The 16,774-nt window shown below is 36.6% G+C and overlaps 1 protein-coding gene across 15 annotated transcripts in view; it reads left to right on the plus strand.

Moving 5' to 3' along the window:
- LOC107661923 (calpastatin-like) overlaps positions 1-16,239 on the plus strand; it is a 34,322-nt gene extending 18,083 nt beyond the window's left edge. For 5 of the 15 annotated variants that reach the window (XM_016451762.1, XM_016451721.1, XM_016451753.1 and 2 more), the window contains 29 exons: positions 2,610-2,672; positions 4,193-4,339; positions 4,794-4,913; positions 5,474-5,578; positions 6,470-6,514; positions 6,624-6,719; positions 6,856-6,936; positions 7,585-7,635; positions 9,003-9,086; positions 9,482-9,556; positions 9,628-9,744; positions 9,889-9,990; positions 10,143-10,259; positions 10,448-10,546; positions 10,655-10,705; positions 11,353-11,427; positions 11,540-11,602; positions 11,780-11,866; positions 11,978-12,094; positions 12,228-12,341; positions 12,824-12,940; positions 13,030-13,134; positions 13,527-13,619; positions 13,728-13,769; positions 14,027-14,152; positions 14,243-14,326; positions 14,509-14,541; positions 14,920-15,021; positions 15,615-16,239. In XM_016451762.1, the coding sequence (XP_016307248.1) occupies positions 2,610-2,672; positions 4,193-4,339; positions 4,794-4,913; positions 5,474-5,578; positions 6,470-6,514; positions 6,624-6,719; positions 6,856-6,936; positions 7,585-7,635; positions 9,003-9,086; positions 9,482-9,556; positions 9,628-9,744; positions 9,889-9,990; positions 10,143-10,259; positions 10,448-10,546; positions 10,655-10,705; positions 11,353-11,427; positions 11,540-11,602; positions 11,780-11,866; positions 11,978-12,094; positions 12,228-12,341; positions 12,824-12,940; positions 13,030-13,134; positions 13,527-13,619; positions 13,728-13,769; positions 14,027-14,152; positions 14,243-14,326; positions 14,509-14,541; positions 14,920-15,018 (2,508 nt within the window). In that variant the 3' untranslated portion in view covers positions 15,019-15,021; positions 15,615-16,239. The remainder of the gene's footprint in view (positions 1-2,609; positions 2,673-4,192; positions 4,340-4,793; positions 4,914-5,473; positions 5,579-6,469; positions 6,515-6,623; positions 6,720-6,855; positions 6,937-7,584; positions 7,636-9,002; positions 9,087-9,481; positions 9,557-9,627; positions 9,745-9,888; positions 9,991-10,142; positions 10,260-10,447; positions 10,547-10,654; positions 10,706-11,352; positions 11,428-11,539; positions 11,603-11,779; positions 11,867-11,977; positions 12,095-12,227; positions 12,342-12,823; positions 12,941-13,029; positions 13,135-13,526; positions 13,620-13,727; positions 13,770-14,026; positions 14,153-14,242; positions 14,327-14,508; positions 14,542-14,919; positions 15,022-15,614) is intronic. The other 10 variants (XM_016451792.1, XM_016451813.1, XM_016451821.1 and 7 more) reach the window with 8 other exon arrangements.
- Positions 16,240-16,774: the final 535 nt, after the last annotated feature.

Below are 16,774 nucleotides of genomic sequence, written 5' to 3' on the forward strand. Positions count from 1 at the left end.
TCTGTTTTGAGTGCACTGAGTCAGCATCAAATTCATTTCAGTGCTTCTGTACACATTGTCCTTTTAAATCGTACCTGCCCTGTGTTTACCCACAAATTTACCCATAATGCTTTAAAAAAAAAAAACTTTTTATTGCTGAGCATGCATAGTGTTTACCTGACTAAAAAGCATGTATCTAGGTGGTTTCTTGCACGCAACCTTTAGCTCTACACCCATGCTCATTCAATTCATGTACTCACAGTAGCTCTCTTATGGGTTTCCACATTTTTCTGTTGTATTGTTGTTGAATGGGTTGGGTTATTATGGTATCAGCCAAGTATTTCCGAAAAAAAAAATACTTGTAAGAGTTTTTTCTAATGTTGTCTATATGCTCCGAGCCAGCACTTGTATTATCATTGTTGCTCATGTATCTTTATTTAGTGGCGCAGAGAAAGAACACCGACTGTTGAATGTATGCTAAAGGCCCTTTCACGGCTTATTTGGTAGCGAAGTGTCTTCCTGAATGACTATACTGTGAGCTCTTTCTTTTAATTTAAAGATGTGGTAGAAGTTGTGGCCTAGTGGTTCGCACATATGCTCTGATGTGTGATCTTGAGAGATCTGGCCATTTCTCATCATACACCACTATTTCCTGTCTTTCTTGGCTGTCAGTATCCCAAAAAAAACAAACAACCAACAACAATGATTATTTTAAGAATTATAATAATGATAATTCTAGTAATGATTATAGTAATGTTATTATTACAATAATAATTATATACTAATAATAGTAATATTTCAAATTATTATAATATTAATTATAATAATTATATATTTTTTGTTTATTGTTTAATAATTGTCTAATAAATCTGAAAAACCTTAAGACTGGATAATGCTTGATGTTTGTTATTATTATTATTATTATTATTTTATTAATATTAATAATATTTCAATTTATTGGGAATAAATAATAAAAAACTGTTGTTCTTGTCGTAATTAATCATATTTTGTTATCATTGTTATGCATTTATTTATTTCTTAATGATTAAATCTAATAAATTGAAGAACACGAAGAAAGTAAAAGGACAAAGTAGTCTTTAAAAAGAAGTGATCTTTTATATTTTTAAAATTCTTTTAAGTTCCTCTGACCTGCCATGACAACCATGTAGCATGTTTTCTGTGAGTCAAGTTGGTCATGTAGGACAACGTGACACAAACAAAAAGATACAAGTTTAATGTAGAGTTATGTGGAATTCAATTTTGGACCAATGAGATTTCACAATGGGTGGGGCTATTCAGTGCAACACTCTATAAATAGAAATTAAGCGATCGACAAAACATCCCATCACTAATCACTTGCTGGATTGGCAAAAAACTCAGATTTTAATGAAAGAGCTTTTATCGAGTATTTACCTGTGTCGTTACCTCTGGTTCTTTGTATTTCATCATCAACAATCCACCCTCATTCAGTAAATAACCTAAAACCTGCTGAGCTTGTCAGAACACTTCAGGGAACATCGAAGCAGTTAATCTATATGTTGGGTGCTCCTTGATGCTATGTTCACAAACTGACTGGGTGGAAGAAAAATAGAGAAAATGTAAAGGCCAATAGATAAACGAGCCATGAGCTGTCACCATTTCATCCTTAAAGGGATAGTTTATCTGCTTACCCCCAGGGCATCCAAGATGTAGGTGACTTTGTTTCTTCAGTAGAACACAAACAAAGATTTTTAAGTCAAACCGTTGCAGTCTGTCAGTCTTATAATGCAAGTGGATGGGAATCACGGCTTTGAGAGTCAAAAAAACATACACAAACAAAACCAAAGTTTTTTACCTCTGATTTTCACCGCAATGTCCGAACTGTCCTGAGCGCGTTCAACAGCCGGCAGGTGACGCGTCTTCTTCTTGCTTTACGGCGGATCGCAGACTTATAAGTGCATTACCGCCACATATCTCTCAAGTGGACCATTGACACTCATGGTCCATTTGAGAGATAGGTGGCGGTTTGGAGTTAACCCAGGGGCGCGGGAAGATGCTTTTGGTTGGGGGTGCTGTGTGTGTCTGTGTTGGGGGACCCCTACTTCCCTGTGTTAACCGCAAATGTTTAGAGAGGACCACATACCATGAATGGCTAGAAGTGGTTGCCATGATTATGGTAGTTAAAGGTCTTGCCTGGTAATTCAGAAGCCCTTGTTTAAGATGCAGTTTGTGAACTGGTAGAGCTACTGTTCTCCTTAGTTGTTACAGCAAGTCATTTTTAGGATTGTTATTGCTTCAGTGTTCAACGAAATATTGATTTGTATCTATTAATAATGATGCATCTGATTAGAAATCCACTTTGCACTTTGCATTTGGTACATTTTTGCTCGCATATGAAAGTATGCACACACATTTAAGTGTGTTTGATAATGCATTCATGGGTTTCTCCTCTCTCTGATTCAGCATGACTTCATGTTTCAAACTAAACACATGATTTGCATGTGATTCTGGCTGTTTTTAATGTAGCGAGAAGGTCAGGGATAGTGATGGGTTCCATAGTTATTTATTGATGGCAGCAATAATGCTTTTCATAATAATGTAAATGCATTACGTTTTCTCAAACACTCAACTTTCTGTCTCTGTTTTTGCAGTCTCAGCAGGTCACACCCACCCCAACATCTCAGGTCTCCACGGGGAAGCCTGCGCAATATGAGGTAAAGTCCGTCATTGTTTTCAGTCGTTTTCTCATTTACTCCATTTATTCACATGATCTCATTTATTTGTCTGATGGAAAGACTCCTATTCCACAAAAAGGTTTATATTGCACTCTACAACTTTATCGACCCATCGCATCTCCACTGGATGTAGATAGTTGTCTGCTTTTTCCTTCTTGGAAGTATTCAGGTGTCTATTCTGTGAGGGACGCTACTGTGTTTTTAAAGAGGTGTGGCATCGTAGCTGAACGGAGAACTGGGAAAAGTCTTCTGTCTATTCAGATAAATTGTTTAATGCTGTTCCTTTAAGAACGTGGAAAGCTACATTGTTGCCTGTCCTCAATTCTATATTCTTAGCTATGATAATGTGTATATACCTAATAATAAGATCAAACAGTTTAAATGACAATATCTGCATAAATTGTAGTATGAACTAGCTTGAATTGATAGTATAGATAGACTTTATAAATAATTTGAGTTGATTCCTCTACTGGGGAAAAATACAGAGTTTCTCTTTCTTTCAGAAACATCAGGAAATTTTAGATGTGCTCAGCTGCAAGATCTTTCATCTAAAAAAGAATTCTCAATAAGAAATGTATTTATTTATTTAGTAAGTATTTTTTTTTATTTTTTTAATGCTCCAGTAGTCATGGAACATCATGGAAAACCATTGGTGTAAAGGTTTGGGAACCCTGAAGATAAAAAGGGAGAAAAAGAAACTTAAGACTTTATTTATTTAGTAAGTATTTTTTTTAATGCTTTAATTTTTTTAATGCTCCAGTAGTCATGGAACATCATGGAAAACCATTGGTGTAAAGGTTTGGGAACCCTGAAGATAAAAAGGGAGAAAAAGAAACTTAAGACATTTTAGCAATAATATGTGAAACAAGCTTTTTTGTGGAAAAACCTGAAGAAAAACTAAAGGCCTCTTGCCAGTGCAAAAGTCACTGCCACAATACGAGGTTGTTGTGGGTGGTTGTTGAGACGCTTGATTTAACAACCAGCACCATTAAAATCTACGAGAGGACAGAAAAAAATCACTGCAACAAGATAAAAAGACAAAGAAGTCTTTATATACTCTTGCATTTGTATGGACTCTTAGAGGACTATGTTGGTTGCTTATTGAGACTTTTTGATTGTAAACATAAATGTTCTTTTCATTTTTCTCGTGGTTATCTGTTAGACAGAGCATGTTGGGATATTTGGTTGTGGCAGGACATGGTGTCTCCCATGAGGAGTGTCTACCCTATGACTCACTTTCCTGAATCTAGTTACAGCTGGAGTTTGCTTTTGATTTGGTACCAAAACTCCCTGGTTAACAAATTCTATACCTAATAAAAATGAAGGTCATGTTCACGTTCCTATACAAATAAAGATCTGCCCTGAGAAAGTGTTCTGCAAGACTATAGTTGATGCCATTCTGGCACATTTAATAATCTGTCATGATCCTATAGCCTTTCTCTCAACAAGAAATGCTCTAAACATGATATATGGTTGCCATTTTCACATCTGCATTGTAGAAAGGACCTACGCAATCGTCTACAGCAGCTGTGACTGTCAAACCTGGCACCACACCTGCAGCTCCTTCAGGAGCATCTTCTGCGGGAGCTGCAGGCGGTGGAGGCTTCACCACCACTCGGAAAGGACCTTCTCAAGTCACACCACAGGTAGACACCATCCGTCTGCTGGATTTGATCAGATTACGGGTTTATTTACACCTTCCTCACACTGGGTTTCATTAGGGCCGCTGCCTTTTCTTAAAAACCTTTTTGAATTTCTTTCCTAACTTGCTTTCATTCTTGGGTAACATTTTTGGTAAACACTAACACAACACTTTTGGGCTGTTTCCATTTCCACAACATCTGGAAAACATCTGTAGGACTGTTTGTTGCACAAACTTCTGTCTACTGAAGATGGTGTTTTTGGGATTTGTTCTTTGGATCTCAACGTTAAACACATTCATGACTTTTTGGGTCTCTCTCCTCTGCCATTTCGAAATTAAACCCCATCTGCAAACCACCCTCATTTGGTTTTGTCCATCCATCTCATCTCGTATTCATACTTAAAGTGCATCTTGAATATTCGCTGTATCCCTGTCTTACTCCTGCATGCTGATTGCAGGCCACAGTCTCTAAACCCACACCTGCACCTTCTGCTAAAGTCCCAATTGTGAGCTCTGGGACTGGACCTGCTGGAACAACAGGAGTGAAGCCCACAGACCCTCTGAAAGATAAGGCCCAGGTACACCAATGCACAGCATTCCATGGCGTTTTGGCTTCTCTTGTCCATCTTCTTCTGCAAACAAGATTTCATCGACATGCCACTTTTGTGATATCGTCTTCTGCATGCCAGTTATTGCTGCTTTTACTTCAAGAATTCTCTTTTGATGGATTGTCCCACCTCAGCAATGTCTCATTCTCTGATCACCACTCTCATCTTTCACATATTTGTGAGGAGTTGCATCATTGCCCTCCTGAAAAGATAAGACAAGAGGTCTTATCTTTCTATTCCTTCACTCTCTGCATTTGCTTTGGCTGCACAGTTGCTCAGTTTTGTTTATAATCTTGGTGTTAATGTTCGAATATGTGGTGCGTATGCTCCTGATAGAGTACAACCATTCCCTCATCTCATCTTTCACACATTTGTGAGGAGTTGCATCATTGCCCTCCTGAAAAGATAAGACAGAGGTCTTATCTTTCTATTCCTTCACTCTCTGCGTTTGCTTTGGCTGCACAGTTGCTCAGTTTTGTTTATAATCTTGGTGTTAATGTTCGAATATGTGGTGCGTATGCTCCTGATAGAGTACAACCATTCCCTCATCCAAACCGGGACCTGCTGAGGTGGATCTGGCTGTTGGGAAGCCCTCGGCCCCGGCTGGTGCCCAAAAGCAGACAAGCGCTCAAAAGGTACTTTATTAATGGAATGACAAAGGATCATCGGGAATGCACCAAAATTACATCAGCGTTGTTATTTTACCCTCACATTCTCATGCTAAAGGTGCAAATGTGAGACATTTGTGCTTGAAAATAAAGTGTATCTTATTGTATTTTAAAAGGGCTTTTTGGGGGAAATCCTTAGTTTTTTTATATATATATATACAAGTATGCTATAAATTGATAAAAAGTGACAGTATCATGTCACAAATTATTGACAGTAAAGACATTGTCACACAAAGTTCTTTTGAACTTTCTATTCATTAAAGAATCCTGAAAAAAAGTTGAATCATTTCCACAATGTTTCCAACTGTGATAATCAGAAATGAATGTTATTTTAAAATATAATAGAAAACAGTAGTAATGACATTTTTAAACATATTTCACAATTTTACAGTTTTGAATATTTAACCGTATTTTTGATTAATGTAGGCATAAGAGGCTTCTTTCAAAAACATTTAAAAAACAACCCGAAACTTTTGAATGGAATTGTCCTGAAGAATCCCCCCAATGAAAAATATGTGTGATACCTGGGAATGATTAAAGGGGTCATATGATGCGATTTCAATTGTTCCTTTCTCTTTGGAGTGTTACAAGCTCTTGGTGCATAAAGAAGATCTGTAAAGTTGCAAAGACTAAAGTCTCAAATCCAAAGAGATATTCGTTATAAAAGTTAAGAATCAGCCACGCCTACCTAAAACGGCTCGTTCTAACACACTTTAAACCACATAAACATTTCATTACACCAAATACACAAAATAATGTTCTTTTTAGCAGAATCATATGACCCCTTTAAGTAGGGTGGTGCAGTCCAGATATGTCAGTATGGAATATAATAAAAAGTTATTTTGCTTTGTGCTGCAGGTGCAAGTGGAAGTGGGTCCTTCAGGAGCTAAAGTCGGTACGGAGGTGAGTTTACTTTGCTGACTTCATCTTTGTGGTTTCTGTTGTGTGATTATCAGATACTGTGTGTGTTAAAAACATCCCACGGAGTTCATTTTTATGTGTGTGTGTGTAGGATGTAGATCCGTTTGATGCCCTGTCTGGCACTTTACCATCATCACAACCTGTGGCACCAAAAGTCCCAGCATTCACTGGACCAGAGGTCAAAGAGGTACTGCATGAGTGTAGATATTTGAGTGATGTGTAAAACTTAAGCAGTTAGCATGTGTTTGTGAATGTTGATTATTTAACAGCCTGTGTCTTGCTACACGTGTGTGTATTCTAATGGAGTGTATTGCATGTCTCAGCCAAATGTAAAGGCAGAGAAGGGTGTTATCTGTGGTGAGAGAGATGACACATTGCCGCCCGGATACAGACGAGCAGATCTGGTCAGTTGGAGATCATACAAATTGTTAACCTTTTCTTTTTTTCTATCCCTTTCATCCTATTTAGTTGTTAAAGTTCAACCAAAAATGATATGTTGTTTCAAACCTGGATGATTTGCTTTCTTCCATGCAACACAAAATAAGGATTTTGAAGAATATGCTAATTGTTCTTTTCCATGCAATTACAATTAATGGAGATTGAGGCTTTTAAGCTTCAAAATGGACAGAAAAGTAGTCTAAAGAAGGGCTTGTGTGCTATATGACAATTCTTCTGAAGCCATACTGGTTTCTTTTGGGGGGTGAACTGTTCCTTCAGACATTCATTCCTTCTCTCTCCTCACATTTCTGTTTTGTTTCCCTCTTCATAATGCCTCCATGAAACCTGCCTTTTTAATGATAGCTTACTGACGTTTGAAAGTCTTTTAGAGGCTGTTTTCATTTGTTTCTATCTAAATCAAAGCATCGTTTTTTTTTACGCATGTGTTTCAGTCAATTTTCAGTCACTATTTTAGTCAGCTTTGAGTCTAAATATTGTTAATTTGTTTCTATCTAATTCAAAGCATTGTTTTTTTTTACGCATGTGTTTCAGTCAATTTTCAGTCACTATTTTAGTCAGCTTTGAGTCTAAATATTGTTAATTTGTCCATTCAGGAAAAGAAAACACCTGCTGGAGTTCCTGAGAAGCCTAAAGAAGTTCCCAAGGTAGGAGAACTGTGGAGGCCTTTTACTGTCAGTGTGCTCAGTGTGTTGTTTTTAGCCCATTTCTAATCATGTGACTCGCATTCTTGCAGTTCACACACACTTTTAAAGTCTCCAGTGTTTGCTTGCCTGCTTCCCAACACCACATTAGCATTCTGCACCTTTTTATTACGGTCTCTTTCTCACTGCATCTCCTTGTCTTCCTTGGCCTCATGCTCTAACAATGCATTTGTTTTGTGCACAAAGTTACATATATTTGTTCTTACCTTCAATGTAATGTTGATTCATTTGGATTATTTTAAATGAGTACACACCCAAACCATGGTTTTTATATGGGCAATTTTAGGGAATATGCATATGCCAAATACAGGCTCTGTTTTATGCATGATTTATCCCACATCAATCTATAATGCATACAATGTTTGTAAACAATTATTATATGGCTGCATGGTTATTTGCTTTCAAATAATATGTATATATATTTAACAAAAACCAAATTCCATTATAAGGCCACTAGGAGTCTGTCAGTTGTTTTTATTATTTTAAATTAACTGTATTTTTTCTTTATTAGTAGTAGTATTATTGTTATGTTCCTGTTTAATAAAATATTTGATATATTTCTGTTTTCCTTAAATTTAGAATGAAATATGAACTTATCAGTATGGAATAAATAATCAGTATGAACTTTTGCAGAAACATTTGCATACACTTTTAGTGAACAAGGCCCATTGATTACAGTTACACTCAGTCATACTGTCACGTATGACTTGTTTGTGAGATATTTGACATCTCACTGATATTCACTCACGTCTTAACCATTACTTTTCATGTCTCTTTCTATCTGTATTTTAGTGCCAAATATTTAGCTTGTTCTAAGGGTGTTGGCTAGCAAACAGAAGCAAACACCAATCCATCACTCATTCACTTTCTGCACATTGTTGCCCAATCAGCACATACAAGCACACTCATCTAACCTGTGCTGTATTCTACTCATTATGCAATACAAGTTTTATGTAAACACCCTTCGCCCACCATTCAGTTCTCAGAATATTATGATCACCGTCTCAGTATTTGGTACAGCTTTTCCGATTGTTTTGCCCTGATTGTTCATAGAGAGCTCAGCTTATTCAGCTGGTGGTTGTTTTATAAGTTAGCGTGTAAAAGCAGTGTGTTATTAATGTCTAGCTGTTGGTATGCAGAGGGTGTGTCTGTACTTTTCCTGCCGGGGCACATGCTGTTTGTTATTCCCCCAAAATTGGGCTTGGGGCTCCCTCTTATGGTCTTTCCTAGAATTACATTATTAGTTTTTTTGTGCACAATTTTGTTTGATTATTTTCATTCACATATGATTGTTTAATGTTTTCTAAAAGCCAATAAGCACAGCCGAGGCGCTGGACTCCCTCTCAGCTGGGTTTGCGTCTTCAGCTCCACCTGCTCCTAAGAAGACAGATGTGGTGAGTATCTTGACAACAGTTTGCTATGTATTTGCTTAATTTAGGGGTTTTCAAACTTTTTCATGCACAGCCCCCATTTATAATGATCCCTTTGCAATAGAATTTTATTTAAATGTTTTTTTTTCGTGTATAAAGACCCACTTATTCTTATAAAAATGTATATGGAAAATATTGGCTATTTAAATTTTTTTTTTTTAAATAATTATTACTATTTATTAATTAAGTTGAAAAATTTAAAATAAGAAATATTTTCTGCATACCCCTAGCACCCTTTTGCGGCCTATTTTAAAAATCGCTGGCTTAAGACATATTAGACTGTGCAGTTGTATATGCATAGTCATGACTCAATGCAAAGTTTTGTTTCTTTGTATGATATTTTTTTCACTGTTTTTCAGAAAACTGAAACGGTAGGAGCAGTCGATGTTCGTTCTGCAGGCATCTCCAACTTTGCTCCCCCTCCACCCTCTCAGGTAACAGCCATTTAAAACGCTGTGACATTATTTAACCCTTTCCAAAAACTAAATGTCTCTCTCTTCTTGAGCAGAAACAACCGGCAACATCTCAGCCTGCTACTGTAACCAAATCCCCTGCTCCACCTGCTGACAAGAAAGCCAGGATCGAGACCCCTGCACAACCCGCTAAACCAAAGACAGATGAGGTCAGTTAAAAACTCTTTTCAACTTGATACTTTAATGAAATAATATTCATTATATATTTTAAGGATTTAATGTTTAAAATCAGTCAACTTTTTTTTTTTTTTAAATTACAAACTAATTATAATAGTGTTCATTTTCTCTTTCAGAAGGACATGTCACTGGATGCTTTCAGCGCTTTGGGCGACACACTGGGTGCCCCAGAACCACCCAAAAAATTACCTGAACTCAAACCTGGGCAGATAGTTGATGTAATACTTCTGTTTATTCTTTTAGAATCCATTATTTTATTTTATTTTTTTAAGGTAGCATGTAAAAATTAGGTGCAAGTAGCTGCATCTGCTGAAGTACTAGTACTAGTTTTCTATATGTTTTTTAAATAGTTGTACATGTTTTTGAGCAGGAGAAGAAACAGACATCAGAGAAGGGTGTTCGTGTTGGGGAGAGAGAAGACACACTCCCACCAGGTTACAGATTCTCAGAGGAAGAGCTCATGAAATATCCTCCTCCTAAGAAAGAGGTCAGACATTGAATACAATATGCAAAAATATCAAATTAATGTCTTTTATGAATGTTCATTCTTATTTAATACTTTACATCTATTGAGAATTTTGGCTTGTGTGAGCAAAAATGAGTTGTGATAATGGTGTGTTGTGATTGGCTGCTGTCACTGGATGCTGTGTTCTGATTGGTGGATGTCTTTCTCAGCCCTCAATAAACGCAGATGATGCACTGGACTTTCTTTCTGGAGGTTTCACAGAGCCTGCAGCAGCACCGGTGGTTAAGGCTCCTGTTCCTCCTTCACAGGTAATAATTTATAATAATTTTCATTCAAATGAGACAATATAAGAACAGTATTACATGATTTAATGCTTATAATGTACATTCAGTTAAACTGTTAATTTGTTTAATCAGGAAAAGAAGAAACCTGAAGCGGTTCCTGAAAAGACTAAAGACGTTCCTAAGGTAGGAAAGCTGTTTCTGTGCCGTTTGTAGTCAAATGTTGTTCAAACCACCATTACTTCACCACACCATCGTTCCCCCACAAAGTAGTTATTTTAAAATAGCTTTAATTAACAACATAACATTAGTACACATTCAAACAGTTGTTTAATTATTCAATCAGGAAACAAAGAAACCTGTTGTTAAAGGGATAGTTCACACACAAATGAAAGTCATCATTTACTCACCCATAAGTTGTTCCAAACCTGTATGAATTTGTTTCTTCTGTATGTTCCCAAGGTAGGACAGTAATAGAGGGCTTTTACTGTCTGTGTTTATTTTGAGATAATGACTGGCTGACTCTACATTATATCACTTTTGGCTACTTACCAAATGACTAACTGTACATGCAATATTGATTTGATTTGAAATAGCTTTATTATGGGATAAGAACGTGACCGTGGAGTGATACGAGAGACATTTGAGAAAATGATCAATAGTACAGTATCGTACATTATAGAAATATATTTGAAGATGGAATGCAGCAATTAACCAAGTATTCCAGAATGCTTTGTAATAATGCATTCTGCAAATGCAAATAATAATAATTTTGTGTTAATGTTTCTCCTGCACAGATTAAGATGTTTTCTGTCTTTCTAATCTTCTTTTAGCCTAAAGTGGATGAATTATCAGCACTGGATGTTCTGGCAGGTGATTTTGTGGCTCCCGCACAGTTTGTGCCTAAGGTCGGTTTATTGCTCGATTCTTATCTGTGCTATTATTGTACTTTATGTCCAGTATTTCCTGTATTTGTTTTTACTCAGAAGATGATTTTTCTATTCTATTCTATTCCTGTAGGTTTCTTCGGGTGCTCCTAAAACTGTTCCACCAGGCCCTCCGCAAACACCACAGACAGATGAGGTATTGCAAATACTGGACAAAAATATATTCACAGAAATCACACAAATACATGACATTGGTCATATTAAGCATATCAATAGTATTGTGTTTTAATATTAGAATTGATGTTCATCTTTTTGGACCCTACAGATTTTTAATATCGCTCTCTTTTTCTGTCCTGCTCTCTCATTTGTGTAGGACGCTCTCAGCGCTCTGGGTGACACACTGGGTAAACCAGAGCCACCCAAAAAAGAACCTGAACTCAAACCCAAAGACATCGTTCATGTAATAATCCTATACTTCTTATGTTTTTAATTTACAAATGTAAATGTGGCATAGATGTCATTGGTACATTTCTTGGTGATTTTTTTTAATAACTGAATGTTTTTTGAGCAGGAGAAAGATGTGACATCAAAAAAGGGAGTTCGTGTTGGAGAGAGAGAAGATACGCTCCCACCAGGTTACAGATTCTCAGAGGAAGAGCTCAAGAAATATCCTCCTCCTGAGAAAGAGGTAATAACGCTGTCATAGTCTTCAGCATAGTGTGACACTGGTTGTCTTTCAGAAATTCTCATGGATGTGTGTGATGATTGGTCACTGTTGCTGGATTCTGTGATTTGATTGGTGGATGTTTCTTGTGTCACAGCCCTCCTTAGACACTACTGAAGCTATGGATTTTCTGTCTGGCGGTTTTACAACCCCCTCTGCGGCATCGGCTGCCAAGACCCCCGTCTGTCCTGCCTCTAAGTCTCCTGCTAAGGTGAGATTCAAGTCTCTTATACTCACCAAGGCTGCATTTATTTGATGATAATACAGCAAATACAGTTACATTGTGAAATTTAATTACAATTTTTAATGTTTTCCGTTTTAATATATTTTAAAATTCTGTGTTCAATTGGTGCTGAAGAAACATTTTTATTATTATCATCAATGTTGAAAACGGTTGTGCTGCTTAATAGTTTTTTTTTTGGAAACTGATCAATTTTTTTTCAGGATTCTTGATGAATAGAAAGTTCAAAAGAACAGTACTTATTTGAAATATAACTATTTTGTGACATTATAAATGCTTTACTGTCACTTTTGGTCAATTAAATGCATCCTTGCTGAATTAAAGTATAATTTTCTTTTAAAAAAACATTCTTACTGACCCCAAACTTTTGTATCGTAGTATATGTTTAATCTCAATATCATCTCCATGTTTATTTAAACCTCTCTCGTCTCTTTTCTCACTCTGCTCTTTAGCCTTCAGATTCTGCTTCCGATTTTGCTTTAGATGCTCTTGCCGGTGATTTTGTCGCTCCTTCTTCTGCATCTAAAGTTCAGTCTGCCGTCTCTGGCCCCCCACACGCTGGCAGACAGGTAAATGTCTAATTTATCCATGTTTATACATATTAAACATTTTCACACTTTACTTCTATACTGACTTTCTCTTCTACTGTTTGTTTAAGTTGTCAGAAGGTACCTCATCAGCTATGGATGCCCTCTCAGACACTTTAGCAGACATTAAAGGAGCCCCTGAGCCTGCCCCTGTCCCACCTAAAGATGTCGTTAAGGTACCACCCCTTTTAATGACCATTAGTAACCATGTTTTAACCATTTATCGAAATTTAAGCTGAAATTAAAAACACCTTAAAATGTGAGAATAACCACCAAACCTTGTGCTTCCTGTCATTGTGTGGCGCCTGCCACTCTGCATATCCTTCCAAAGCATACCAATATTAGGAAAAACTGTCTGAAGTTCATTTTAAGCAAGTGTCCTAATCATTTGTCTGGCAAAGATGCTAATTTCACATGCGAATATTTACATATGTTTACATACCCTGCTTAAAGGCACAGCAGCAAAATCAGTTTAACTCTACCTAAAGGGAAGGTGAAAATAGTCATGACAACTAAACTATGACAATACTGGATCCTGATGTTCTCACCATCTTTCTTCCCACCACAGGAAAAGAATATAGTGGAGGAAAGAGTGAGTAAACCAGGTGAGAGAGACGACACCCTTCCACCTGATCATCGGTTCACAGAGGAAGACCGCAAGGTGACTTTTCCTTCTCCTTCATGTTTCCGTACCAGTGGATTTCATTTAGAAATACTTACAACTAAAGATGTGACAAATTTTCCACTTATTCTTCGGTCTTCACCACAGGTGTTTGTAGCAGCAAAGCAGAAAGACGTCAAACCAAAGCAGGTACTTTTTTAATGCAGATTTATATGTACCATTTTACAATTTATTAAAGGGTTAGTTCACCCAAAAATTAAAATTCTGTCATTAATTCGTGTTCCAAAGATGAACGAAGGTCTTACGGGTTTCGAACAACACAAGGGTGAGTAATTAATGTGAACTAACCCTTTAATAACTTCAATAAAACAAAAAACTGCATTTCTGTCATTTTTATCATTAAGAATCATTGTAGACATTTGACGGTCTGTCTGTTCATCTCTCAGACATCAATCGATGACACAACGGCCCTTGACATGCTGTCTAGTGATTTTTCTGCAGTACCGCCCATGAAGCCCTCAGCACCTGACGCCCAACGCTTCACCCCTGAACCACAACCGCCAACATTTAAGGTACCACAAACAAACCTGCAAAAGTAACATCCCTCTAAATTCTTCACACAAATTCTGTGTTTAATTTTTTTTATCTGTCTGTGTTTCCAGGCATCAGGTCCAGTTTTCGACGAGCTGGCGGAAAAAGTGATTCCCAACCTGACTGACCCCAAAGCTAAAGACAGCAAACCAAAGGTAAAAACCACATTTGACTTTCACATAGTATTATTTTGAAGTCAAATATTTGAATAAAAAGGCAAGGGAGATAATAGGATAAAATCTGTGCATGCTGATTCTGAAAGAGCACCAGGTTTTTCCCCCAGACCCTTCATACTGGTTCAAACCGGTTTATATCAGGGGTCTCTATCTGATTACAGGGAAAGGGTGCAAAACCAAAGTCTAAACCAAAGGTAGGTTGTATTTGGAAATGAAATGCATGAATTTGTTTCTTATACTGTAGCTTTGACTCATGAACAGCAGCATGGAGAAACACAAACTCAAACGAAAAATCCCATTCAGTGACCCTTCTATCGGCTGAATCACAAGCACATGGCTGTTTATATTCATATTCGCTTAAAACCTGGTGGACAGCTTGCATTGTTTAAGCACTGTGGCTGGTCTATTATTCAAAGGCTTTGCATTTACAGCATACAGAATTGATTATTACTCCTATTGTCCACATGGTGGTGCACTGCCACAAAGCAACTTTCCTATTTCTCAACCACGTGCTTGCATGAAAGGATTTTATACTTGGTTTGCATACGTAAAATTCTGGTTTTCTGTCACAGAAACAGTCAGTACAAGATTCATCAGCCACAGAGAAGCTGCCCGGTAAACTGAGCTCAGATGTGGTGCCATCGTCTTCCACAAAGAGCGGAAACCTATAGATCGTACGTCAGTATATTTACAAACCTCTTTGAAGTTTAATTTCTATTTTTATTATACTACAATTCAAAGGTCTGGGTTCAGTATGATTGTTTTTTTTTAAGAAATTAATACTTTTATTTAGCGAGGATGCAGTAAATTGATCAGAAAATCCTTTATAATGTTAAGATTTGTATTTCAAATAAATGCTGTTCTTGATTCGGAGTTCTGAATAAATAGTAGTATCACGGTTTCCAAAAATATTAAGCAGCACAACTGTTTTCAACATTGATAATAAAACTAAATGTTTTTTGAGCAGCAAATCAGCATATTAGAATGATTTCTGAAGGATCATGTGACACTGAAGCCTGGAGTAATGATGCTGAAACTTAGCTTTGCATCACAGGAATAAATTACATTTTATAATATATTAAAATTAAAAAGTTATTTTAAATTGTAGTAATATTTCTCATTATTGCTGTTATTAACTGACCTTGGGAAAAGCCTTAAAAACATTTTAAGAAATCTTACTGACTCCTAACTTTTAAACTGTAATGTATATATTTTATATTTATTCTATTATGTTTAAGTTTTTATTTTGTGCATTTTTATTTTTCAGATTTATGGTGCGTCTCCTCATCCCTAACACAAGAAGCCATTAAAGGGAGCTGCTCGGACAAGAAATATATTTTATGGTGGACATGGAATGAAACTAAAAAATTATAACTGCACAGAGACACTTCCCCCTTCTCTTCTTTTCTCCTAAAGCAAATATAAATATAACAATCTATTATCTCCTTGTGAATGATAGAACATGTATATATGGATAGGATGTTAACATCAAGCACATGTATTGTTCTATTTTCAGTCATCTGTTTTTGGTGTGGCATTGTGATAAAATTTTTCCCACAGTAAAAAAAAATATTATGCCATATACAATTTTTATTTCTTTTTTTTCTTTACTGGGGGTCTCTCTACAGTCTTCCTCTTCACAGAGATGACAGTCTGTTGTTGTTTGAGGATCTATTGAGACACTAGTGTACAGAGATGCTGTAGGTTATGAGTTCATCATTTACAGTACAGGAATTGCAGTAGATGACCGTGATTTTGAATGCTGTTGAATGTCTGTATAATGATACAAGTCGCAAAAGGTTTGTATGGGAGGTGTTTTTCGTTGTAGTTTGTTTCCTGAAGTGCACTTACAAGGATGCTCTCAAAAATAACTAAAATAATACTGCAAACACTAAATGCCCCATGTGCCTGTTTTATCCCAAAACCCTTGGAAAATAATTTGGACAACTTCATGTTGCACTGTTAAAGTGTTTTCCACTTGATTTGATAATTTAGATAATTTTTTTAGCTTAAAGCAGCACTATGTAACTTTTTCTGTGTTCAAAATTTGCAAAATGTATATAATGAGCGAGTACATCATGAATTCATCTTCCAAACCGCGTTTTTGTCTTATTCCGAGTCACTACGGTACTTATATTTGGACTATTGTAGCCTGGTCGGGTCGTCACCGCTGCGGAGTAACACATACCTGCGTGAATCGCCATAGACATAAACTTGGAGAAGTAGCTCCGGTTGGAATGTTCTTCCGCGGGATGTGTGCAGTTCTGTTTATTTTGAATAAATCTGTTCTGCTTTATGCTCAAGGTTTTAAATGTATTTTCAGAACCACTAGTTAGTTGACAGGTGTTGCATTAGATGTGGTGGGCAAAGTCAGAATCTTTCACTTTATCTCACTTGTGTTGGTTTAAGGGCAACCGCAACGTTGCC

This window comes from Sinocyclocheilus anshuiensis, unplaced genomic scaffold (genome assembly GCF_001515605.1).
Source record: "Sinocyclocheilus anshuiensis isolate Anshui unplaced genomic scaffold, SAMN03320099.WGS_v1.1 scaffold457, whole genome shotgun sequence".
Classification (NCBI taxonomy): Eukaryota; Metazoa; Chordata; class Actinopteri; order Cypriniformes; family Cyprinidae; genus Sinocyclocheilus; species Sinocyclocheilus anshuiensis.